The sequence below is a fragment of the Vombatus ursinus genome, unplaced genomic scaffold, assembly GCF_900497805.2.
Source record: "Vombatus ursinus unplaced genomic scaffold, bare-nosed wombat genome assembly UNPS02009918.1, whole genome shotgun sequence".
Taxonomy (NCBI): Eukaryota; Metazoa; Chordata; class Mammalia; order Diprotodontia; family Vombatidae; genus Vombatus; species Vombatus ursinus.
Genome location: NW_020949696.1, coordinates 6,617,073 through 6,643,891, shown reverse-complemented (window position 1 = coordinate 6,643,891; position 26,819 = coordinate 6,617,073). Strand labels below are relative to the sequence as shown.

Here is a 26,819-nt window from a genome sequence, read left to right as displayed (position 1 = left end):
GTGTGTGTGTGTGTGTGTGTGTGTGTGTGTGTGTGTGTGTGTGTGTGCCTTAATAGCTCAAAACTGTACTGACTTTTGGACACCCTATATAGCACCTTAAAAAAAAAAAACCTGCCAGAATTTCATAGAATCTCATTCAGTCCTCACAACAACCTCTCTCTGATGCAGGTACTATTATCCCCATTTACAGATAAGGAAACTGAGGTTGAGTGACAGAATGGAGGAGGTGAAGGACCTTGAAGGCAGGGAGATCTGGCTTCAGTCCTTCCTCAGACGTTTATTAGCTGTCACTCAAGATGAAGGAACTGAGGCTCAGAAGATTAAGCGACTTCTCCAAGATCACACAGGTAGTAAGATGGTGGAAGTCGGAGAGAGGGAGGTTTTGCCTAGATTCCTGTCAATGACAGCTGTCCCAAAGCGGAGCCAGCCGCCCGGGGAGTTAGTGAGTGCCCCTTCAGTGGAGACTGAAGGAGCTCTAGTTGGGGATGCCACATCTCGGGTAGAGGTCGCCCTAGGGGACCTCTGAGGTGCTAACTAAGACGCTCTGCCTCTCTCCAGGGTATTCCAGCTCTGCCATAGAAGTTCTGGAGGAGGAATTGTAAACCCTCGGAGGCCCGGGACTGAGGCAGGTGGCGGGGAGAGGCGGGGCTCAGTCACCACTGGTTGATTAACCGAGGTGAAATGCTTCCTGAGAGATCTGGTAAAGGATGAAGGAAAGAATCTGCCTTTTCCCATTCCCACCCGACAGAGGCGTCGTCCTAGTAGAGAGGTGCGAAACACCCTCCTAACCTATTAGCCGGGGACCACCTTGAGGGCCAGGACGTAGCTTTATTCCTAGCTAGCTTCACTACGCCCCACCCTCCAACCCCCGTCCACTCAGTTCAGACCTGCAAGTTTCAGAACTGCACGCCTAGGAAAAGGGCTTCGAGATCATCGATCTCATTGCAGAGGCACAGACAATTGGGGAGGGGGGGTGTCATATGGACTAAGGGGCAGGTGGTGACAGGCCCTGGATGCCGCAAACCCAGCTGTTTCTCAATCCATGGTTTGGCTCAGCCAGAACCTGGGTCTTCAGTACTAGTCCAGGAGGCCAGGGGATTATCCGCGCGTGGAGCAGTGAGCCTGAAGTGCAGGGGCGGGGTTGTGACGTCCAGAGGAGGACCGCAGGGGACAGAGGTAAGTGGGGGCGGAGCACCGAGTCAATGACGTCAGCGGATCCTCCCCGGCTGTCCGCGCGCAACCCTGCGTCAGCAGGCAACTACGGGGGACCGGGGGCGCTCGCGCGTGTGCTCAGGACTCTGGTGCCAGGTTTGCTGGCGGGGGCGTGTGTGTGTGTGTGTGTGTGTGTGTGTGTGTGTGTGTGTGTGTGTGCGCGCGCGCGCGCGCGCGCTCTCCCCTTCTTCCTTTCTCTCCATCCTCCCCCCTCTCTCTGTCCCTTGTCTCTCCTCTCCCTCTTTTTCCCTCTCTCCCTCACCCTCTCCCTCTCTCCCTTCCCCTCTCTCTCTATTTCCCTCACCCTCTCTCGGAAGGAGGTGGGCTGCGGGGGCAGGGGAGGCCCGGGTTTTAGCCGGGTACTGGGAAGGGGTGCTTTGCACACGATAGCGCACGAATACCTCGGGTTTCCCTGGCCGCCCTTTGCAGATGCGTGGTACAGCAGGAAAGGTTGCACACTGTGCCAGGTGTGTTGATTTGAACCAGGGCTGTTCTGCCCACGACTTGCTCCAGAGGCTGAAACGGACCTTGGATCATCCGACCCAGTCTCATTTGACTTAGGGGAAGCTGAGCGCCAAAGGAAGGAGAGGCAAATGCCCAAGAACACCCGAGAGTCAATGGCAGAATGGCACCCAGGGCTATATTTGCTTTTTCAGAGTTCGGGTAGGGATGGTGTCCCTCTGCATGGCCAAGCTCGCATTTTTCCACCTTTCATTGAGATCATAGTCCTAGAGCTGGCAGCTACTTTAGGGGTCATCGTGTCTAAACCCTTAATTCGGCAGATGAAAAACTGAGGCTAAGTGACTTATCCAAGGCCACAGGGCTAGTCGAAAGCAGAGTTGGGATTTAAACTTCGGATGCTTTCCTAATTTTCCTTTAGATAAAACTGAGTTCCCCACTTCAGGGCCTATTGTCCCACACAGTCACGATCCCCATCTTCATTTTAGGCTCTTACCTTTGGCATTTCTCTGCCTCATTTGCAGAGATAATAGGCCTGACGATCTTCTTGATTTACTAACCTCAAGCAAGTAATTTCTCCCTCCCTAAACCTCACTTTTTTCATTTATTTTCCCCTGAAAAGGTTGTTGCTAAGTAATTGCCCTTCCAGCTCTTAATATCGAATATTCTAAGGTTTGGATTTTTTCTTTGTTTTTGTTTTTGTTTTTTTTGCAACTCTGACACTCCATCTTCTTCCCATAAAATCTTTCCCAGCTCTGACATTCCATGTTCTAAGGGCCCTCCCAGCTCTGACATTCCATGTTCTAAGAGCCCTCCTAGCTCTGACACTCTGTGTTCTAAGGGCCCTCCCAACTCTGACAGTCTGTGTTCTAAGTGTCCCCCCAACTCTGACAGTCTGTGTTCTAAGGGTCCCCCTCCAGCTCTGACAGTATGTGTTCTAAGACATTCCTCTGTTCTCTAAAGCTAGAATGGTACCTTAGCCATTTCCCGGAGCCCCATCTTTGATAGGGTAGTGCCCTCTGCTGGTGTCAGAGAATTTTCCACCTTTGAAGTATAAAAGCCTGACTTCCCTGCTCCTGCTTTGAAACACCAGGGGAGGAACTAGGATATCAGGCCCACTTATGAAGACAAATATCCCAGCAGACCAGTGCTTAAAACCCCACTGTGGAAAAAAAAAAAAACCCCACTGTGAGAAATTTTCACCTTCAGGTTAAACCTTGTCCATTCCCAGGAGCTAGGTTATGTCATCATGTGTTGTTTATAAAGAGCCTTGGGCTTGGAGCAAGGATGCCCAAATTCCAATTTTGTTTCTATCCTTTACTATCTGTGAGGCTTTAGATAAATGACTCCCTCACTCTGAGCCTTAATTTCCTCATTTGCAAAATCATGGAATTAAACTAGATACATTTTAAGCTCTGACATTCACTATCCTAAGCCCTCTCCCCCCAGCTCTGAGATTCCATTTTCTAAGATCTCTCTAAGCCCTAATATTATATGTTCTAAGATACCTTCTGTGACATTCGTGTTCTAAGGGCCCTCCCCTCAGCTCTGATATTCTGTGTCCTAAGGACTCTCCGGGATCTCACATTCTGTGATTCTTTGGGGACTCAAAATATTTTCCTCTTGATCCTCCTTGACAATATCATGAATTGTTAGAGTAAAAAAAAAAATCACCTTGAACAAAATCTCCAGAAGACACAATCCCTACCTGACAGAGCTCACAGTAAGACAGACCAGAATCTGAGAAACTAACCCTAAAATTCAGTATCGTATGATACATGTGATGAAAAGCACTGAAAAGGGTACCTGTAAGGTCTGAGAGCCAGCCAACCCAGAGCATCAAGGGAAGGCTTCCTCAAGGAAGTGGACTTGGAGATGGGCTATAAAGCCCAAGTATGAGTTTCATATCAAAAGAACAGTAGGAAAAAAGGCAAGAATGTGAGTCTTCATGTTTGGGGACCCAGAATCATCTAGTTTGTTGGAGCATAGACAGTCATACCTGCTAATATAAGATGGGGCCAGAAAAGTCATAATAACTGACTATAGCACAGGGGTCTTTAACATTGTTTGTGTCCTGGACCCTTTTAGCAGTCAGTCCTGGGAAGCCCAGGGATCCCGTCTTACTATAAGGTTTTTAAATGCATAAAATAAAATACATAAGATTCCAAAGGAAACTAATTGTATTGAAATGCAATTATCAATATATAGCTAGATGTATATATGTGTGTATATACATATAGTTGTACATGGATACACACATGTATATGTGTACACATATGTGTATAAAGTTTGCAGGTCCCAGGTTACAAATCCCTGGTCTCAAGATTTAATATTTCTAAAACCTCACAACAACCCTATGAGAGAGTTTGATGCTACAGGATCTTGGAGGGTTTGTTTGTTTGGAGGGGACATAGAGATGTCCAGATGGCAGATGTGGGAGGCTTCGTTGGTTTGTTCTGCTCATTATTTTCTTAATAACTTGTTATTTTCCCCCATAAGCCCTCCCCTCTTCCTAACTTCCCCATTACTTTTGAGAGCACCACCATCTTCCCCGTCACCCAAGCTCAAAACCCAGATTTCACCCTCAATTCATCACTATCTCTCACTGCCCCAAATCCAATCTATTTCCAAGGCCTTCATGACATTGTTCAAATATGTACCATTCTCCTCTCTGACACTGCCATCGCTTTGGTATGGACCCTCATCCCCTCACTCGTAGACTATTCCAATAGCCTACCAGCTGGTCTGTCTGCCTCAAGTCTCTACCCCCTCCAGTCCAGCCTCCATTCAGACGTCAAATGGATCTTCCTAAAGTGCAATTTTGACCATGTCATTCTTCTGCTCAATAAACTCTAGTATCTATGCCCAAAGGCCTATAAAAATGTGTATCCCCTTTGACCCAGTAATAGCACTTCTAGGGCTGTATCCCAAAGATTATACAAATGGGAAAAGGACCGACATGTACAAACATATTTATAGCAGCTCTTTTTGTTGTGGCAAAGAATTGGAAATTGAGGGGATGCCAATCAGTTGGGGAATGGCTGAACAAGTTGTGGTATATGAATGTAATGGAATACTACTGTGCCATAAGAAATGATGATCAGGTGGACTTCAGAAAAACCTGGAAAGACTTATATGGACTGATCCTGAGTGAAGGAGCAGAACCAGGAGAATGTTGCACACAGTAACAGCCACAATGTTTGATGACTAACTTTGATAGACTCATCTCTTCCTTTTTTTTTTTTTTGAGGCAATTGGGGTTAAGTGACTTGCCCAGAGTCACACAGCTAGTAAGTGTTATGTGTCTGAGGCCACATTTGAACTCAGGACCTCCTGACTCCAGGGCCGGCGCTCTATCCATTGCACTACCTGGCTTCCCAACTCTTCCCTTCTGAGCAATGCAAGGATCCACGACAATTCCAAAGGCTCATGATGGAAAATGCTATTCACATCCAGAAAAAGAACAATGGAGTCTGAATGTAGATCAAAGCATATTATTTGCTCTCTCTTTTTCTTTTTTTTTCTTTTTGTTTCTTCTTTCTCTCTCTCTCTCTTTTTTTTCTTTTTTGGCTAGGCAATGGGGTTAAGTGACTTGCCCAGGGTCACACAGCTAGTAAGTGTTACGTGTCTGAGGCCGGATTTGAACTCAGGTCCTCCTGAATCCAGGGCTGGTGTTCTATCCACTGTACCACCTAGCTGCCCCCTTAATTCTTCTTTATAACATGAATAATGTGAAAATAGATTCAGTGTGAATGTATATGTAGAGCCTATATCAAATTGCATGCCATTTTGGGGTAGGAGAAGGAGAGAGATGGGAAGAAAATTTGGAACTCAAAATCGTATGGAAGTGAATGTTGAAAGCTAAAAATAAATTAAAAAAAAAACAATTAATGGCCACCTTTGGGTTCAGTCACTCCACTGGATCCAAATCTACATAATTCTACTATCATCCAGCCCTCATCCTTTCATATTTTTTGAAATGTTAACATGAGAAACTTTGTTAAACACTTTGCTAAAATTAAGCAAATTATATCCATAAGTATTACTGAGCCTCCATTGCTCCTAGTGATGCCCTCTAGGGCAAAAAGAACAAGGCTAGCCCCCCCCCCCCATGGCAGCTCTTCACATATAGTCATTATTATTCCCGCTTTACAGGTGAACAAACTGAGGGTCAGAGAGACAACTCAGCTAGTGTCAGAACCAGAATTTGAACCCAGGTCTTCCTGGCACTTGGCCTAGCACTCCAGCCACTACATCACAGTGTACAGGACTATGAATGCCCTGAGGCAGATTAATCTGAACTTTTGCTGAAGATTTTCAAATAGAATAGTTAATACACTCTAATCAATGAATGATTATTTTGGCATCTGTGTAACTTTAAGCAAATCTCTTTCTCTCTAGGCTCGTCTCCCCATCTACAAAATAAGGGCTTTGGACTAGACACCCTGGAAGCTGGCCTCCTGCCATGACTCCTCCTGAGTCATGTGGTTTGGAAAGAGCCTTACATTTAGAGTGGGAGGATCCAGGTTTGAATATTGTCAATGTTGTTTTCAGCCTCAGTGACTGGACAAGTCATTCCTCTTCTCTAGACTTCAGTTTCCTTTTCCATAAAATGTGGAGGTTGGAGCTTTTTTTGCATGATGTTTTCAACAATGTTGTCAGATGCCCTCAAAGAGGACCAGCATGGCATCAAGGTCAACTATTTCACTGATGGTGAATTATTTAACTTGAAAAGGCTACAAGCCAAGACTAAAGTAGAGGGAGAGTTGGTGCATGATTTTTTTTGTTTGCAGATGAATGTGTACTCAATGCAGCCTCTGAAGCTGAGATCCAATAAAGTATGGATCAGTTCTCTGCTGCTTGTGCTAATTTTGGCCTAACAATTAACACCAAGAAAACACAGGTGTTCCACCAGCCAGCACCACACCATCCATATGTGGAACTGTTGGTTATAACAAACGGAGGAGTTTTGAATATTATGGATAAGTTCACTTACCTTGGTAGTATACTTTCCAGAAACGTACACATAGATGATGAGGTTGACGTACACATTACCAGAGCTAGTTTAGTGTTTGGGAGGCTCTGAAGGAAAGTGTGGGTAAGAAGAGGTATTAGGCTGCATACCAAACTGAAGGTCTACAGAGCCGTTGTGCCGACTTCATTGTTATCTGCTTATGAAACCTTGACACTATACCAGTGCCATGCCAGGAAACTGAACCACTTCCATTTGAATTGTCTTAGGAAGATTAGCCGGATAAGGTGCTAGACACTGGGGTCCTTTCTCGAGCTAAACTGCCAAGCATTCAAACTCTACTGCAGAGAGCATAGTTGTTCCAATGCCAAACATATATTGCCTAAAAAACTATGTTATGGAGAACTCACATGAGGCAAGCGCTCACACGGTGATCAGAAGATCTATCACGGTGATGGAGAGTAGAGCCAAGACGGCGGAGTAAAGGCAGGGTCTCTCCTGAGCTCTCCCCAAAACTCCTCCAAATACCTTTAAATAATGACTCCCAACAAATTCTAGAATAGCAGAACCCACAAAGAGATGAAGTGAACAACTTTCCAGCCCAAGGCAACTTAGAAAGTCTGCAGGGAAGGTCTGTTGCACCAGGGTGAGAGAGGAGTAAAGTCCAGTGTAGGCCATCCAGAGCAGACAGGGCCCAGCAAGCCAGAAGCAGCCCTTGGGGTGACTGAATCAGTGGCAGCAGTGGCCGTTTCCAGACCTCCCAGCCCACAGACACTAAAATCAACTTGGAAGGTCAGCAGGAAAGGTCTGGTGTACTGGGGTGAGAGTGGAGTGCAGTCTAGCACAGACCGGGCCCCAGCAAGCCAGAAGCAGCCCTTGGGGCGGCTGAATCAGCAGCAGCAGTGGCTGCTTCCAGAGCTCAGCCCACAGAATGTAAGGGGGTCAAACAACTGGTCAGAAGACCATTACAGGGGTCTCTTTGCCAGCACTGAGGCAAGATTCTGTTGCTTTGCCCACACTCAGATATGGGTCCCAGTCCTGGGTGGAAGTCCCAGGGAGAGGAGGAGCACTAGCACATCAGAGCTTTCAGCTACAGTAGAGCAGGGCAGAAAAGAGTACTTGTGGTCACTCACAGACCAGAGCACAGACCAGGAGAGTAATAAACACCTCTCTTTAGATTATACCACCTTGGAAGAACTGAAAACTTACAGGTCCCTAGAAGTATTTCTGAAAACAGCTGCACAAAACCCCGTAAGCTTGGGAAAGTTCACCCTCCACCCTGGAAGCAGAGCCCTATTTTAACAAATAGTTAAAAGTCAAGTTAACAGGCTGGGAAAATAAGCAAACAACAGAAAAAACAAAATCTGACCATAGAAAGATACGATGGTGACAAGGAAGATCAAAACACACACTCAGAAGAAGATAACAGTCAAAGCTCCTACATCCAAAGCCTCTAAGAAAAAATATCAATTGGTCTCAGGCCATGGAAGAGTTCAAAAAGGATTTTGAAAATCAAGTAAAAGAGGTAGAGGAAAAACTGGGAAGAGAAATGAGAGTGATGCAAGAAAAATCATGAAAAATGAGTAAACAGCTCGGTAAAGGAGACACAAAAAATACTGAAGAAAATAATGCCTTAAAAAACAGACTAGGCCAAATGGTTCAAGGGGTACAAAAAGCCAATGAGGAGAAGAATGCCTTAAAAAGCGGAATTGGACAAATGGGGAAAGAGGCACAAAAATTCACCGAAGAAAAAAATTCCTTAAAACATAGAATTGGCCAAATGAAGAAGGAGATACAAAAGCTCACTGAAGAAAATAATTCCTATTAAGGTCATTTCTGTCTATACTCCCACCTCTGGTGTGGAGGTGGAACTTCACAAAACCCTCCAAATTCAATAAACATTCATTGAAATTTTTAAAAAAAGAAAGAAAGAAAATAATTCCTTAAAAATTAGAATTGAGCACATGGAAGCTAATGACTTTATGAGAAATCAAGAAACAATAAAACAAAACCAAAAGAATGAAAAAATAGAAGACAGTGTAAAATATCTCATTGGAAAAACAACAGACCTGGAAAATAGATCCAGGAGAGATAACTTAAAAATTATTTGACTACCTGAAAGCCATGACTAAAACAGAAGCCTAGACATCATCATTCAAAACATTTTCATAAAAAACATATTCTGAGAACCAGAGAGTAAAATAGAAATTGAAAGAATCCACCAATCACCTCCTGAAAGAGAACCCAAAATGAAAACTCCCAGGAATGTTATAGCCACCAGAGTTCCCAGGTCAAGTAGAAAAGATTACAAGCAGCCAGAAAGAAACAATTCAAGTATCGTGGAACTACAGTCAGGATAACACAAGATTTAGCAGCTTAAAAGATGTAGAATATGCTTGGAATATGATATTCCTGAAGAAAAGGAGCTAGGATTACAACCGAGAATCATCTACCCAGAAAAAATAAGTATAATCCCTCAGGGGGAAAAATGGCAATTCAATGAAATAGAGGACTTTCAAACATTCTTGATGAAAAGACCAGAGCTGAATAGGAAATTTGACCTTTAAATACAAGACTCAAGAGAAGCATAAAAAAGTAAAAAGGAAAGGGAAATTATAAGGGACTTAATAAAGGTTAAACTGTTTATATTCCTACAAGGGAAGATGGTACTTATAACCCATAAGAACTTTCTCATTATTAGGGCAGTTAGAAGGAGTTTATATAGTCAGAGGGCACTGGTATGAGTTGAATATGATGGGATGATATCTAAAAAAAATAAAATTAAGGGGTGAGAAAAAGGAATGCATGGGAGGAAGGGAAAGGGAAAAATAGAATGGGGTAAATTATCTCACATAAAAGAGCAAGAAAAAACTTTTACAGTGGAGGGGAAGATGGGGGAGGTGCTGGCGAGTATGTGAACCTTACTCTCATCAGAATTGGCTCAAAGAGGGAAGAATAACATACACACTCAGTTGGGTATAGAAATCTATCATACCCTACACGTAAGTAGGAGGGGAAGGGGATAAGAAAAGGGAGGGCAGATTGAGAGAGGGGGTAGTCAGAAGCAAAACACTTTAGAGGAGGGACAGGGTGAAAGGAGAGAGAGAATAGAGTAAATGGGGGTGGAGGGAATAGGATGGAGGGAAATACAGTTAGCAATAGTAACTGTGAAAAAAAATTTGAAGCAAGTTTCTCTGATAAAGGCCACATTTCTCAAACATATAGAGAACTGAGTCAAATTTATAAACATAAGAGCCATTCCTCAATTGATGAATGATCAAAAGATATGATCAGTTTTCAGATGAACTAATCAAAACTATCCATAGCCTTATGAAAAAAATGCTCTCACTATTGATTGGAGAAATGCAAATTAAAATAATTGTGAGGTACTATCTCAAACCTATTAGATTTGGCTAATAGGACAGAAAAGGAAAATGACAAATTGTGGAAGGGATGTGGGAAAAATGAAACATTAATGCACTGTTGGTGGAGTTGTGAACTGATTCAACCATTATGGAGAACAATTTGGAACTATGCCCAAAGGACTATAAAACTTGCATACCTTTGACCTAGCAATAACACTACTAGATATGTATCCCAAAAGAAATAAAAACCTACATGTACAAAAATACTTACAGCAGCTCTTTCCTTTGGTGGCAAAGAATTGGAAATTGAGGGGATGTCCATCAACTGGAGAATAGGTAAACAAATTGTGGTATGTGATTATGATAGAATACTATTGTGGTATAAGAAATGATGGACAGGATGCTCTCAGAAAAACCTGGAAAGATTTACATGAGCTGATGCAAAGTGAAATGTACTGTGTCCAAAGTAGCAGCAATATTGTAAGATGATCAGCTGTGAATGACTTAGCTATTCTCAGCAATACAACAATCCAAGACAACTCTGAAGGACTTAGGATGAAAAATGCTAACCATCCCCAGACAAAGAACTGATGGTGTCTGAATACAGATTGAAGCATACTTTTTTATTTTCTTTATTTTTCTAGAGGAGTTTTTTTGGAGATTTTTTTTAAATCTGTGTTTTCTTTCACAACATGACTAATATGGAAATGTTTGGCATGATGACACATGTCTAACCTATATCAAACTACTTGCCTTCTCAATGGGGGGAAGGGAGAGGGAAGAAGGGAGTGAATTTGGAACTCAAAGTTTTAAAAACAAATGCTAAAAATTATTTTTTACACGTAACTGGGGAAAACAAAATAATAAATAAATTTTTAAAAAAGAAGAAGTAGCAATATAAGGACACTCTTAGGACTCTCTGAAGAACTTTGGAATTGATTTCATGACATAGGAGACACTGGCAAAGGACTACCCAGCCTGGCATGCCCTCAGCAAAGAAGGTGCTGTGTTCTAGGAGCAAAGCAGAATTGCAGCTCAAAAGAAACTTGAAATGCACAAACTTAGGGAATCCACACCAAATGTTCACATGGACTATTTGTGCCCCACCTGTGGTAGAGCACTCCGAACTCCTATTGGGCTGATAAGCCACAGTCGGACCTACGTACTGTAACTTGACTCTAATATAGTGATGTCATTTTGGTCTTCTTTGAGAATGAAGGACAGCAGGCAAGATCTCACACCCCAGGCTTTGCACCTAATAGACTTTGTAAAAGATTTGTCTAATTGTGTCAATCCTATAAATTGATTGTTTGCTACTGAATTATTATTGTGGGATTGGTAGTAAGATGCCATGGAAAGAGCCCTTGGAGTCAGGAGACCAGGGTTCTAGCCCCAGCTTTGGGCTATGGGGAGTCCCTTTCCCACTTCCCCTGGGTTTCCTTATTCACAAGAGATGATCTTGAAATAAATCCCTTTCAGCTCTAAATTCCATGCACCTATTATGTCTCTGTATCTCAGTTTCTCCCTTTGTAAAATGTAGGGGTTGGAGAATATGATCTCTAAGGTCCTTTTCAGCTCACTTTACCCTTCCAGGCCATAGTTTCCTCATCTGTAAAAAGAGAGGATTGGGCTAATTGATCTCTTGCGTCCTTTCCAGCCCTTCGGTGATCCCTCCCAGCACTGATAGTTTCTTTTCTGAGGTGCCTCCTAGTCCTGCCATTCTCTGTTCCTTCCACCATCTTAAGATCTGATGTTCTGAATATGAAGAAGAAATTCAAAGAAACACCAGAAGACTTGTCTGAACTGATGCAGGGAGAAATAGCCCAGCTAGTGGAACCATTTACAGGATGATCATGGAAAGCAAAGGGGCGTTAAAGACGTCAGCGCTCCGCTCAATGGAGGGACCAGGAAGACTTGTGGGTGAAGGTCTGCCCCAGGGGACAAGGGGTGCACAACGAGGCAGGTCCAACGGGTCCATTTTGTTCTGCTTGGCTGTAGTGATTCGTGAAAAAGTGGGGTTCTAATGCACAGGTGGGGATGGCAGTGAGCTTGAGAGTGACAGTGATACAAAAGGGAAAGAGTATTAATAAAACATTTGGAAAAAGTTTTTCCTCAGATCTTCATCCGAGTCATTACCACAAGCTGAAGCCAGAGGTCTCAAGGTGTCGCCGGAGGGAGAACTACGACTCCCGACAGCCCGTGCGGCAGGCGTCGTGACCTCTGCGCCCGAGGTCGCCCCGCGGTCTGCTGGGAGCCGTAGTCCGCGTCACCTTTCCCAGGTTCCCCTGCGCGGCCCACCTCTCCGTCCTTGGCCCGGCAGCCCGTTCCCGTGCTCCCGCTGCCCGGACCGTCCGCCACCGCTGCCGCCATGCTGCCCACCGCCCTGCTCCGCCGCTGCGGCCTCCGCCTGCTGCGCCAAGCCCGGGTGCCGGCCCCTCCGGCCCGCGCCTATGCCGAGGCCGCCCCGGCCGCCGCCGCCGCCGCCGCCGCCGCCGCTCCCGGCCAGATGTCCTTCACCTTCGCCTCCCCGACGCAGGTGTGGCCTCCGGGGCAGCCGGGGCGGGGGGATGGCGGGGGCGGACGGGGGTGGTGCTCACTCTGGGGGCCGGGGCAGGAGGTGGGGGGGGAGGGTTCAAGGCGCGAGGGGCCGCGCAGCCTTGACCTTCGGAGGACTCCGCGTGGGCGGCGGGGGGGGCGGTCCCGGACGGGGCCTTGACTCTTCCTTCCTTCCCTGTACAAAGAGCAGCAGGACGTTCTCCGGGGCCGCCCGGGTGCGGTGGGGTCCGGGGGCTTTCACCTCCGACCACCTGGGTTCTAGGGACTCCCCCCAGCTCTGACGTTACATGTTCTAAGGGCCCTCTCGGCTCTGACATGCCATGTTCTGAGGGCCCTCCTACCTGATACTCCATGTCCTAAGGGCCCTCCCGGCTCTGACATGCCATGTTCTAAGAGCCCTCTTGCCTGATATTCCATGGGGCCCTCCAAGCTCTGATATTCTATGTTCTAAGGGCCCTGCCAGCTCTGACATGCCCTGTTCTAAGGGCCCTCCTACCTGATATTCCATGCTCTAAGGGCGCTCCCAGCTCTGACATTCTATGTTGTAAGAACCGTCCCAGCTCTGCCATTCAGTATCCTAAGGGCCCTTCCACCTCTGACATTCTGTGTTCTACAAGTCCTCCCATCTCTGACATTACACATTTCATAGCCCCCTCTCAACTGTTTGTTGCTAGGGATTGAGACAGATCCTGTGATTCTATTGGTCTAGGTTGAGGAAACTCCCTCTGTTATACTAGTGCAGGTCAGGGTCTTCTCTGCCCCTTTGAAAGAGCTGCCTGGAACACTGAGAGGGTCATGTAGCCATTGTGAGTCAGAGGCAGGACTTGAACTCAGGCCTTCCAGCTTCAGGGCCAGCTCTCTAGCCACTAGCCTAAGCTGCCTCTGCTTTGCCTTCCTCTGACTTCCAGGGGATAAGATTGTATACCTTCCCCCGTCTTATAACAAAGCAAAAATAGTAATTGCTTGGAAAGAAGATCATTCCAGTCATGCCCCAGTCTTTCAGCGAATCCCTCAACTTTTCTGACCTTCAGTTTTCTCATCTGTGTAGTGGGTCTAACAGTACTTGTGCCATCTCTGTCCTTGGGCCATGAGGAAAGTGAGTTACTATCTGCATTGTCATCAGTTCTCCCCATCCTGGTTGCCCGTTCCTTTTAGGAAGTGGGGGCTCCTCATAGGATTTGAGCAAGAGGATAAAAATCCCGGAGCACTCCTTGGCTTCCTTCACGTGGTCAAGGCCAGCCGCTGATCCTTCACCTTCCCTCTCCTTGACTCTCCAGGTATATTTCAACAAGGCCAACGTGAAGCAGGTGGATGTCCCAACCCAGACTGGGGCCTTTGGGATCCTCGCTGCCCATGTCCCCACCCTGCAGGTACTGAAGCCCGGGGTGGTGACCGTGCACGCCGAGGATGGCACCACCACCAAGTATTTTGGTATGTGAATGTTTGAGGCCTTTGGCCAGGGCCAGGGTACTTTCAGGCCTTCCATCAGCTTTGAAAAATAAGATTTTTTTTTTTAAATCAGGCAGCATTGGTGTGGGAAAGAATATTGGATTTGGAGTCAGGAAAACTAAGTTTTAGTCCCGTCTGGCTCTGCCACCAGCTCCTGTGATCTAGGAAAGTGATGTCAAACTCAAAATGAACAGGGGCCACTAATCCATGGCTTAGTCTTAAGATGTAATATTAGCTTTGTTTTGTTGTGTTTTTATCTTGTTAAATATTTCCCAATTACATTTCGATCTTGGGGCCCGAGGGCCTTGTGTCTGACACTGATTAGGGTCTGTCCCTTCTTCTTGGAAGAGGGATCAGGCTTGTTCTGCCTGGCCCCCAAGGGCAGGCCCAGGAGCAGTGGAGAGGCAGATTTATGCTCCATGTCAGGAAGAACCCCCTTCCCCATGTGGTACAGGCTGCCTCCAGAGGCAGGGGGGTCCTGCTTCCGGGAGGGGCTGGCCAAGCACTTCTGAGAGTGGTGTGGGGACAAAGGTGGAGCTCTTTTGTTCAGGGATGGGTTGGGCTAGAGAGATTCTGGGGTCCCTTCTAACTGTGGGATCCTTCTGTGCTTGACCCTTCCTCAGTGGTAATGAGGTGGCACGGTGGATAGAGCGTGGGGCCTGAACTCAGGAGGACCAGAGTCCAAATCTGACCTCAGACACTTACTAGCTGGGTGACTTTGGACGAGTCATTTGACCCTGTTTGCTTCAGTCCCTCATCTGTAAAGTGATCTGGGAAATGGCAAACCACTCCAGTGTCTCTGCCAAGAAAACCCCAAATGGGGTAACGGAGAGTCAGACACGACTGAACAGCAAAGAATGTAGGCCTCAGTTTCCCTCTTTCTAAAATGATGAGGTTGGAATTAGGATAATTCCAAGAACTCTGGGTAAAGACAAAGGTACTACACACACACACACACTCACTCATACACTCTCACTCTCTCACTCTCTCTCACTCTGTGTCTAGGAAGATCTGGGTGCAAATGAGGCCTTAGACACTTAATACTGTGTGACCCTGGGCAAGTCATTTATCTTTCTGCCTCAGTTTCCTCATCTGTAAAATGGGGGTAATAATAGCACCTATCTCCCAGAGTTGTTATGTGGATAAAATGAGACAGTGTTTATTTAAAGTGCTATGTAAATGTTAGCTATGATTAATTTGCCACTCTAGCCTCCCCAGTACCTCCAGTTCCCCCATGGAGAACTCCGGAAGCTGCTTCCAACTCCAGGCTTTCCCCGATCCTCCTCTCTTGTCCTCTGCTTTGGTCAAACTCTCTCTGATCACTATGCCCAATTCTGAGACCACATTTTGGTTTGTTTTTTTGCTAGGCAGTGGGGTTAAGTGACTTGCCTAGGGTCACACAGCTAGTCAGTGTTATGTGTCTGAGGCCAAATTTTGTTTTTTTAAGGCAATTGGGGTTAAGTGACTTGCCCAGGGTCACACAGCTAGTAAGTGTCAAGTGTTTGGTCTGAGGCCGGATTTGAACTCAGGTCCTCCTGACTTCAGGGCCAGTGCTCTATCCACTGCACTACCAAGCTTCCCTGGGGACCACATTTTGGGAAGCACAGTGACAAACAGCCATGTTCTGAGGAAGAAGGCCAGGATAAGAAGGGCCCTGGAGACCTGGTCCTATGAGGAACAGTGAAAGCAGCCTGTAATCTTCAGCTGGGAGTAGGGATCTTGGGGGACTCAGGAGCTGTTTTTATGTATTCGAAGCTGCTACAACAGTGATTAGCTTTGTTCTACTCAGCCTCAGGGGAAAACCAAGAGCAATGGGAGGGAGGCAGAGGGGCCAGTCTTGGCTCTGTGGAAGGATAAATGTCCCAGGGAGTGGAGCCACCCTGAGGGGGAAGGGAGGGGTCGGGGCCCCTTCACAACGGGTCTTCAGGTTCTGGCTGATTGTTTGTCAGAGACATGTTGAGGAGATTCCGGTTCAGCCAGGAGGTCTGAGGCCCTTCTGCTTCTCAGAATCCCCTTCCCATCATGCCTCATTGGGCCCCCGTGCTCTGCTTTGCCCACAGTGAGCAGTGGTTCTGTCACGGTGAATGCCGATTCCTCGGTGCAGCTGCTGGCTGAAGAAGCTGTGGCTCTGGACATGCTGGACCTGGCGGTGAGTTCCCTCCCCCTCCCCGAGAGGATTCACCCCGGGTGGTGGGCCCCTCGCTGAAAAGAGCCTTTGCCAGCCAGGCTTTCTTTGTCTCTGTCTCTCCCCAGGGCCTTGCACCCACACCTGTAGGGAAAAGGGGGTGAATGAAGGCCCATCCATACTTCTTGAGGAGCTCACAGTCTAAGAGATGAGATAAACCGTGGACAAACATCTGCCTTGCAAGGCACGACAAAGACATCGTGATGTAGTGGAAAAGAGGGCTGACCTGTTCAGAAGGTCTGGCTTTTAATGGTCCACTCTTCGATCTTCTGCCAGTGTGATGCCCTCTTGAAAGCTTAGTCTCATCTCAAAAATGGGAACAGAAATGTTTGCACACCCTGCCTTATTGGCTGGCTGTGAGGAGAGCCTTGTCTAGACGCGAATTCTCTAGAGATGGGAATTGCTATCATTAGGTAAGGAGAAAGGCCTGGAGCTGGAGGGGCGTCATCCAAAGGAGAGATCAGTGAGGGGGAGAAAAGGCAGAGAGGAGGGGATCATCCAAGGGCTACTATGGAGGCATGTTTAAGGAATGATGAGTTGTCCAATCTCGTGGGAACAGTTTGGAGGGAGGTATGTGAGGTGAGAATGAAAGGACAGGAAGGAGATTGCGAGAACCAGGCCATGGAAGAGTCACGTGCCAGGCTAGGGGCCCTGGGGAGCTCTGGAGGGTGAGTACGTCAGCAAAGCTGAGATTTAGAAAAATGATTCTGGCAGCGTATGTTGGGACAATGGTAAGAGGTTTTCTGCCTCCTGCTCCCACTGTAAGCCTCTTGAGGCCAAGCACTGTCTTTTCCCACCTTTGTTATCTCCATCTGTGCCCAGCGATCAGTAGACGTGTCATAAAGGTTCATTGAATGGAAGTGTCATCGGGGCACATGTACACAACACTCTAGGAGGCCCTGGCATGAGTCCCCCTGCAACCCTCCGCTCTTAGCCTAGATCCCCGGATGGTGCTGAGGCCACCCCACCTGGGATCTGCAGGAACAGCTGCGGCTTCTCCTTCCCGCCGCCCCCGCAGCCAGGCAACCCATCAATGCCTACCTGGCAACGGGGCCTGACTGACTCAGCAGGGGAGGCAGTGCAGAGACGCCTGGCTCCTGCTTCTCAGAGTCCTTGGCCTTCTCCCTGGAGGCCTGACTGCCTCTTTCTCTCTCTCCTGGCCTGGGGATGCTGGATGCCTCTTTGAGGCAGACGTGGTACTCCGGCCTTGTCTGGCCTTCGTGCTTTGAACTCTGGCTCCCCGGTGGATCCTAGGAGGCTAATCTGAGCACCAACAAGCATTGACCTGCCATGGGCCAGGCGTTGTGCTAGGTGCTGAACAGGATGAAACGGTCCCTACCTGGAAAAACTTACCTTCAGTCAGGAGGATTCTATACACACATATCAGGAAATGTAAACGAGTGGTCAGGGACCCGGAACAACTCCTGGAAAAGTTACGGTGACCTTGGAGCAAGGGGATTGAAGAGGTAGAGGGAAGGAGAGGAGAGTGCATTGTGGGTGTGGGGCACAGCCAGGATAAAGGCACAGAGTCCAGATGGATGGTCGTGTGTAAAGAGCAGCAGGGAGGCCAGCTCTGCAGCCTGTGGAGAGGAGGGTGAATGGGAGCAGTGGAAGACGGGCCATGACCACGTTGTAGAGAGCTTCCAGTGCCCAGTGGGCATTTGTGTTTTACCTAGGGAGAAGGTTAGGACCCCAGGGTTCAGTCAGTCTCCTGACAGGCTTAGCCCCAAACCGAGCGGTCCCTGACCTGGACCCCCACCCACGCAGCACTCTCCTGTCCTGGTGCCCTGTTCCCCATCCCCACCCTGGTCGCATGAGTGCCCCGTGAAAGTGTGTCGCCTGTCCTCACTGTGAGTGGCACCTGTCTGCCCTGCTCCTGCTGATGGGGGTGGCCCTCCCAGGAACTCATTCTTTTTTTTCCCACCCACAGTCCTCTTGTTTTCTTGCCGTTTGCTTCTCAGGCCGCCAAATCCAACCTGGAAAAGGCACATTCAGACCTGTCTGGGGCGCCAGATGAGGCAGCACGGGCCGAGGTTCAGATCCGGATAGAAGCCAATGAAGCTATCGTGAAAGCGCTGGAATCATGAGCTGGGGTGAGCGGCTCCCACGGCAGGGGCAGCACGGGCCCTGGGTGGGGAAGAAGCCGGTCCTGCGGGAGGCTGAAGGGGCTCGCTGAGGACAGGAGATGCCCCAAAGGTGGCTGGAGGTGTTCTGATTTGAGACTGCAGGGTGTGTTGGACAGAATGGACACCTTTGGTTTCAGATCCGGGCTTTGCTGCTGACCTTAAGCTCCCTCTCTGGGCATCGGTTTCTTATTCTGTGAAAGGAAGGGCTTGGCCCACGAGTCTCTCCAGGATCCCTCTGCCCGGTCCTCCTGCTTAGAGAAAGGCTGATTCTGAGGGACAGAACCGAACCTGGCTTTGCCGTTGGTGGCAGTGGCCACAAGGGGGCAGTACAAAGCAGTTCATGTTGACTGATGGGCCTGGTGGAGGACGGTGGAGGAAGCCGAGGATCTTGGCCTGGAAGCAGCAGACAGTTTAACTTTGTATCTCCCCAAGTACCTAGCATAGTTCTCTGCACCCAGTAGGTGCTTAATAAATGTTTGTTGGGTGAATAGTTGATGCACACTCCTGTACTATATAGGGTACCCAACTGACTCCTGGCTCCTCATTTTACAAATGAGTAAACTGAGTTCCAGAGAGGTAAGCGACTTCGCCAGTCACACAGATAGGAAGTATCGGGCCTGAAGGTGCGTGTAGGTCATCCTCCCCCCAACTCAGGGTCCTTTTCCTAGACCCCAGAAGTGCAGCCTCTTGGCTCCCGGCCCCAAGCCCTCAAAGCTCCATGAAGCTGCTGCTTGGTTTAGAGCTGAGGAATTAGAAATTTGGATACTTGTGGTTTTTTCTGTTGACCCTCAGAAGGGTCCTTGAAAGTGAGAGGGCTCTGTTTACCCCAGCTGGTTAATCTGTCGGGGAAAAGTTACCGGCTGTGACATTTGCAGGAATGAGGGAGTGAGAAGGCTTGGACTCCACCACTGGGCCCTTGTTAACACTGCCTGCCCCTCTGCCCCATAGGAGCTGAACCCTGGGAGTCGTCCAGAGATGGCGTGACTGCTGTGCTCTACGGCAATCCCCCTGAGCTGAGGAGACCAGGAAATACCCAGGAAGGAGGAGGATACCTGCCCCCAACCCTACCTCCCTTCTTACCCCCCTGTTCCCACACCCCCACATTAAAAACCACAAGGGTTCTGGACTTTGATTTGGCAGCTTCATTCCAAGTCATCTGGTTATGAGTGAAAACTGTAAGCCCAGCCTCTTTTTTTCCCTTGCTTTCTAGGAGGGTGGGGGAGGGAGAAGCTGGGCCAGGTCTAAGAAAGCCCGCAGGGTTGGGGAGGAAGTCCAGGCCCTAGGCTGGCATCTGTCCAGTCTAGTGCCAGGAACCCTTGCTTCTGCTGCCTTAGCCCCTCCCCTGCCTCCAGCCCTAGCCTGCCTTCTGTAGGAAGGTCGGGGATGGGGGATGGATTCCCTGTGTTCCCCACCAGGGAGTAATGCAGGAGAGTCACAGAATAGTCTTTGCAGGAAAGGGTCCTCCCCTGGGGAGCTGCCACCCCTGCCTCCCTTTCTCCTGAAGGGCCTGAAGCTAGAGGTTGGTGTCACTCTTCTCAGTCCTCCCTTCCCCTCCTCTGCTCCAGACACCCCCAATTGTGTTTTATTGTTTGTTACCTTTGCCCTTAGGGCATGAGTGGAGAAATCAGTAGACTGTGGAGCAGAAAGAACCTTGGCTTCCAGGGTCAGAGGCCCCTAGAAGTAGCAGAGCTGGAGGGGACCTTAGCAGTCATCTAGTCTGCCCCCCCCCCCAACCATGTAGGAGTCCTCCCAGAGGCCTCCCTTAGGGGTGAGCATCTGGCTTCTTCAGGACCACCAGTAATGGGGAACTCAGTGCCTTCAAAAACCCATCGCACCTCGTTCCTAGCTCTGCCCGCTGGGGCCAAGTAGAGAAGTCTGCTCCCTGTGAGAAGTGCTCCTCCAGATAACTGAAGAGAACCACCGGAACTGCCTACACAGCAGCTCCTGTGACGTGGGTGCCCGTCCTCAGGGGTAGGGAAGGGGTGGAGTAACCACCACCACCTCTCTCACCTTTTATTTTTAGGTCTCACCTTATCTGACCTTTGGGAGAAGGGGGTCAGTCCTTTCCTATCCCTTCCAGCTGAGAGCAGGTGCCACTTGTTTATTTCCCCCCTCCAACCTCCCCAAGCAGAGCTGACCCACCAGTTGCTGTCTTAGCGGAAGCAGAAGAGTTGACCTCATGTCCTGATTGGGAGACAGACTGGCCAGTCACTGGGCCTCAACATTCACACTGGAAGAGCTGGAAAATATTGAAGAGATTCTCCAGTCAGCCTTCAGAACACCTTAGGATGAGGAGTTGTACCAAGGCTGACAGACTTCTGGAAGACCCCAGGAAACCCCATGCCCCTTCCGCATGGTCCGGATTGGTCTCACTTCTGACCTGGCCTTGCAGGCTGGTCTGAGGGTGCACAGAGACTTGCTGGCCTCTTCTCCCTCCAGTTTCCTAAGCTGGGTTCTTTGAACATGAAACTGAATATTTTGATGACTACATTTCAACACACGTGCCATCCCAGTTCTGATATTCTATGTTCTAAGGTCCTCAGATTTGGCATTTTCTAAAGGGATTATGGTGTAGTGGGGGTGGCCCCAGACTCACGAGTCCAGAAAGACCTGGATTCTAATACCAGCACTACCTTCCAAGCATCACCCCAGAGAGAGGGTACTCAGCTCTTAGGGTTCCTGTGAGGATTAGATGAGATTATGTTGGTACAGAAGAATGCTTGGCAAACCTCACAACTATCTGTCAATGTCATTTACAACCATGACCACTTCTTTTATCCCATGCCCCAGCTGCTCCATCCTTCCTGCCCAGCCTAGGGCTGAGAAGAGACAGAGCTGCCTCTTGGAGTCCATAATTCTAGATTAAGAACTAGAAGTGGCATCGGACATTCCACTCTTAACACCACTGCCTACTGGCCCCCCCCCCATGTTACAGGTGAGAAAGTGGGCTCAGGCTTGAAATGACATTTGCCCCCATTAGAAGAGACCTTAGAACCCAATGTCAACTGGAAGGGACCTCAAGGCCTAGTCCAAAAGACACAAGAGGCCCTGAGAGGAGAAGTAATTTGCTCAATCCAGAAAGGACTTTAAGAGATTGAACATTTGAGTTGTTTGGGATCTTTGAGGTCACTTAATCCAACCCCTTTTACAGATGAGGGAGCAGGGCCAGAGAGGGTAAGTCACAGTAAGCATTCAGGCCAGCTTCCTGGCTCTACTCTCCCATGATGTCTTCTTGGAGGTTGAGGTGCAAGGAAGAAGGAAGGCCTGATGGAACTAGCCAGGGGCAAGAGAGGGCAGACTGTCCCAGGAGGACCCTGCTTCCAGGCATTCTGCAGGAGACCCACCTGAGGGTGCAGCCCCACCCTGATTACCCCATGGGAAGATCCCATGCGGAGAGACCTTGATGTTCTTTCTCCCCGAGTTTGCCTTCAACCAGCAACTGATTAACCAGTAAGATGTGTGACTGGTCGAGAGGGTCCCAAGTGCCTGCAGGGCTCCTGGGCCCAGGAATGGTGGCCTCTCCCCAGAATGAAGCTGTTCCTCTTCTGGGCCAAAGGAAGGTCAAAGACCTCAAGCTCCATTTGCTTAGTGTATTCTGCTTTACAGAAGTGTTTTATGTGTCTGTTCCCCCTTTGCATGGGCCCTGTGAGGGAGGCTTGGCAGGGACCGTGAGCTGCATCCTCCAGAGCAGGAAACAGACCAGAGGAAGTGACTGGTTCCCAGTCACCCAGTGAGTAAGAGGTAGCCCTGGGATCTGGGAACCAAGGACCCTGACCTCAAGCCCAGGGCTCCATCCGTGATAAGTTGGGGATGCTTGGGCACTTCCCCTTGGAGCACTGAGGCCCTTTTTCTCAGCGGTCATTTCTCCTGAGGCCACAGTCAAAGTGGGCTGGATGTTAGGAGTTATCGTGACTTGGCAGCCCAGAAGAGGAGAGCTAACGTGAGCGTGGGTTGCTAGAGAAGGCCTGGAATGGTGGTAGCAGAAATCTCACGGCTGACTGAAAGTCCTGGTCAGACCTCATTTGGAGTGGCGCATCCAGTTCTGTAGGGCCCCGATTTAGCCGAAGAATTTCCATGAAAGTGCAGCCACAATGATGAAGAGGCTGGAGACCACACCACCGCCTGATGACCCATTGAAGGGCCTGGGTCCATCCTAGAGGAGAAATGGGGGGCGGGACAAGTTCCCTACTCTTAGGGCACCTGGAGGAGGGGTTGGATCTGTTCTTAGGAATAGTCATAAATTGCAGAGGGGGCTGGTTTCTTCTCTGTGTGAGGGGGAAAGTTCTAAACAATGACAACCTTTCAGAATGGAATGAATGAGCGGCCTTGGGTTTCCACCAGTGCAGGGAGGCTGGATAAGCCTGTGTTAAGGATGTTGCTGGAGGGCTTTGTGCCTCAGGTCTGAATTAGATGCCCCCGAGGTCTTTTCTAGCTCTGGGAGTCCAGGGAGCTTCTGGTTCTATCCCTGGAGAGGAGATTGAGCTTAATTTTGGCAGCAGATTCTGTGCCCCAGAGCACAAGATGTATGCTCTGACTTCAAACGGCTGTCTGGCCCACCATGCTCCTGGACATGATGGGAGGTTCTAGACTGGCTGGGTCACGTGGCTGAGCCAAGGTTGGCTTGGAGTGTGGCAGGTAGGAGCTCTGCTTGTTGGTTACCTAACATTTATTAAGCACCTACTAAATGCTGGGCACTGTACTAAATACTGGGGATACAAAGGAAGGCGGAGAAACAGCCCTTACTTCGAAGGAGCTCAGCCTACTGGGGACCCAGCATGGCACCTTCAGCTCAGCCAATATTTCAGATACAACAAACACCTTTGTAACAAAAATAATTGACAATTTCTGTAGGACTATGGATTGCAGGGTACTTTATACATATCTGCTCATTTAAATCCTTAAAAGAACCTGAAGAGGTAGGTATCTCCATTTTATAGATGAGGAAACTGAGGCAGATTAAGTGAGTTGCTCAAAGTCATACTGATAGGAAGTATCTGAGGTTAGATTTGAACTCCTGCCTTTCTGACTCCAGGCCCAGCATTCTATCTACTTTGCCATCTAACTGCTAGGTTTTCTAGGCTCCTGAGTCATAATATTACATGCATTTGAACGTGGTAGCCTATTTTTCAGTCTAGTTAAGGAATAAGATACAAAGATATTTAACTAGTGATAGGACCTGATTTCATTGGTATAGGGAAGTCCCAGGGAAGGAAAATACCTCTACCTGTGCTGGTTGGCACTTTTTCTACAGCTTAGAGAGTTTGCCTTGAACCCTGAGAGATTAATTTAGGCAAGGTCACAAAGTCAGCATGTGTCAAGGGTAGGATAAAAACGCAGATTTTTCCGGCTCTAAAGACAGCTTTGCCCACTACAACCTGCTGTCTCTCCCAAATAACCATGATAAAGAAAAGGGGACACCAGGAGGTCTGGGAGGAAGTCCTGAGCCAGAACAGCTGGGAAGGCTGCTTCAAGGAGGAGGCTGACTTTAAATGCCAAGAAGGAATTGCACAGGTGGCAATGAGGAAGGGGAGCCTTCCAGGGAAAGGCATTAAGGTCAGAGGGCACGAGCAGTGGGACAGGGGTAGGGAGTTTCTCAGAACAGAGTCAGTGAGTCATGCCTGGGACAGGAGAGAAGTACCAGCTTGTGGAGAGCCTTGAATGCTAGGCAGAGGAATTCGGACCTGACCCAGCAGACAGTGAGCCACAGAAGGATTTAAAGCAGAGTTGGGATTTGGCCAGAACTCTACGGAGGAAAGATGGCTGAGGAATAGGAAGAAGAGAGAGTAGGGGAGATGGTGCAGAGGTGGGTCAGCCAGCACCTGGTAACTAATTGACTATGAGAAATAAGGGGGAAAGAATAGAAGAAAAACAAAACAAAACAAAACACATGTTTTGGACGTGGGAACTTGGTAGTAGAAATAGAGAGGAAGAGGTTTGGATTTAGCCCTCCATCACCAAGCCCAGGGACTGTTCGCCTACACAGGGAAGACAATGGGTGAATTTAAGTGATCCCTCCTCTCAAAGAGCTGATAGGCTAATGCATCATCCAGCCAGCTCCTTGTGATCCCAGGGAGCACAGAAAGGCTGGGAGACTTGAGAGCCAGGGAGATTTGTTCGCTCAAGGTCACATAGCCAGGAAACATAAGAGGTCAAATTTGAACCCAAACCCTCTGGCTCTTTCCAGTATGCAGTGCTGCCCTGGGGTCACCCCACTCGGCAACTGAAGTTTCTGTCACCATGTCTAATCTCTCCTAGGAGCTGCCTCCCTCCCACAGAGGTGAGGACCGTTGGATCACTCCATCTTCCCGCATCGGAATGTCCTTGTAGCCTGTCTCCTGTCCTTGACCTCTGCCCTCCGGCTAGGGCTTCTAGCTCCTAGACATTTCTCTTATCCCCTCCATCCTGGTTCTCCATTAAAACCCTCCTCTGATGCCGCATCCTGGAGTGGAAGTTGCCGCAGAATTTCAGAGCCGGAAGAACCCTTGGAGGTCACCTAGACCGACCTATTCCTGGGCAAGAACCCTCCCCCCACAACACACCAGGTCATCCCGCCTTGGCCTGAAGACCCATAGTGGAGCATAACTCATTGCCTCCTGTGCAACCCATTTCTCTCACAGAAAACTCCAGTTGCTAGCCTGAGACCAAACACTTGTCACTAAGTAGCTGCGTGACCCTGGGCAAGTCACAACCCCAATTGCCTTTAAGAAAAAAAAAAAAATAGCTCCAATTGCTAGGAAATGTTTTCCAGACATCAGCCCTAAAGGAGCAGGTTTAAGGAGAAGGGTAATGAGCTCCGTGTTGATTTTTGGTGGAACATTCAGGTGGAGATGTGGATAAAATACAGAGTTTGGAAACAGGAAACTTGAGTCCAAAGACTGCTTCTGTCACTAATCGTGTGACCTTGGACAAATCACTTTACCTCCTATGGTTCAATTTTCTCATCTGTAAAATGAAGAGTCCGGATAAAGTGAAGGCCCTAAGATCCTTCCTTTTCTATGTCTTGTGGGCAATTGGAGGTACAAGTGTAAAGATTAGAAGAGAAAGTAGGATTAGTGATAAAAACCCAAGGAGTCAGGAGTGAATGAGACTTACAGGGAAAATGATCCATGGAAGGAAAAAGCACCAAGGATCGACCTTGGGGGACCATCTCCCCATTAAGAGTTAGGAAGATGGGACAGCTAGGTGGAGCAGTGGATGGAGCACTGGCCCTGAAGTCAGGAGGACCCCAGTGCAAATCTAACCTCAGACACTAGCTATGTGACTCTGGGCAAGTCACTTAACCCTGATTGCCTAAAAAAAAATATTAGAAGATGAGAAGCCAGCTTAGGAGTGTAGTTGTTGTTCCCTCGAAAGGGGAGGAGAGTGCCCAATCATGTCAAAAGCTACAAGGAGAATCCAGGAGAGAGGAAGGGGGGGGGCAGCTAGGTGGCACAGTGGATAGAGCTCCGGCCTTGGAGTCAGGAGGACCTGAGTTCACATTCGGCCTCAGACACTTGACACTTACTAGCTGTGTGACCCTGGGCAAGTCACTTAACCCGATTACCTCACCAAAAAGCAACAACAAAAAAGAGAGAGAGAGAAAGCAGCTAGATTTAGCAATTGGGCCATTGGTTACCTTAAAGAAAGCTGCAGAGGGATGGTGGGCCAGAAGCTGGACTGCAAAGGAGTGAGAAGAGTATGGAGAGTGAGAAAATAGGGGCTTCACACCTTTCTCAGGAAGCTTAGCAGTGAAGGGGGAAGATGGTCAAGGGAAGGCTTTTTACAATTGGAAGTCCAGCTGAGTGGAGGAGCAAAAGCCTAGAGTCCCTGCTGCTGGGATGGCTGGGCCTGTGCAGCCATTGATCCTGGGAATTCTGAGCTGCACCAATCAGGCGTCCAAACCAAGACCAAGCCTGCAAGTCTTTGGCAGCCACAGGAGGGCTGAACCAACCCAGGTAAGAGGATGGGATGGGCAGTCCTGGGCCCATCCAGAGTGGGACTGAGCCCATGAGTAGATGATGCCCCAGGGCAAAAAAGAAAGGAAGGAAGACAGAGGAAAGAAAGAAGGGAGGGAGGGAAGGGGAAGGAAGGAGGGAGAGAAGAAAAGGAAGGAGAGAAGGGAAGAGGAAAGGAAGGAAGAAGGAAAGAAAGGAGAGAAGGGAAGAGGAAAAGAAGGAAAGAAGAAAGGATGGAAGGAAGGAAGGGGAAGGAAAAAAGAGGGAAGGAAGGAAGAGGGAGAAGGAAGGAATGAGGAAAGGAAGGAAGGAGAGAAGGAAAGAAGAAAGGGAGGGAAGGAAAGGAAAGGAGGGAGGGAAAGAAGGAAAGAGGAAAGGAGGGAGGGAAGGAAAAAGGAAAGGGAGGGAGGGAAGGAAAGAGAAAAGGAGGGAGGGAAGGAAAGAGGAAAGGAGGGAAGGAAAGGAGGGAGGGAAGGCTGATAGGAGGGCGAATCTGGGCAGGCCAAGGTATCCATAAGCAAATAGGAAAGAGCCAGTGGCAAGGGAGAAGTTGAGGAGGTG

The 26,819-nt window shown here is 48.5% G+C and overlaps 1 protein-coding gene across 1 annotated transcript; it reads left to right on the top strand.

The window, feature by feature from the left end:
* Nucleotides 1-12,361: 12,361 nt before the first annotated feature.
* Nucleotides 12,362-19,456, top strand: ATP5F1D (ATP synthase F1 subunit delta). The gene is made up of 5 exons (XM_027853045.1): nt 12,362-12,544; nt 13,842-13,995; nt 16,074-16,162; nt 18,160-18,291; nt 19,273-19,456. The coding sequence occupies exons 1-4, from the start codon at nt 12,377-12,379 to the stop codon at nt 18,283-18,285; spliced, it is 537 nt and encodes a 178-aa protein (XP_027708846.1). The 5' UTR covers nt 12,362-12,376; the 3' UTR covers nt 18,286-18,291; nt 19,273-19,456.
* Nucleotides 19,457-26,819: the final 7,363 nt, after the last annotated feature.

Coding starts and splice junctions, on each gene's coding strand:
- ATP5F1D (XM_027853045.1), top strand. CDS start 12,377: ATGCTGCCCACCGCCCTGCTCCGCCGCTGCGGCCTCCGCCTGCTGCGC. Junction 12,545..13,841: donor CCTTCGCCTCCCCGACGCAG/GTGTGGCCTCCG, acceptor TTGACTCTCCAG/GTATATTTCAACAAGGCCAA. Junction 13,996..16,073: donor CACCACCACCAAGTATTTTG/GTATGTGAATGT, acceptor CTTTGCCCACAG/TGAGCAGTGGTTCTGTCACG.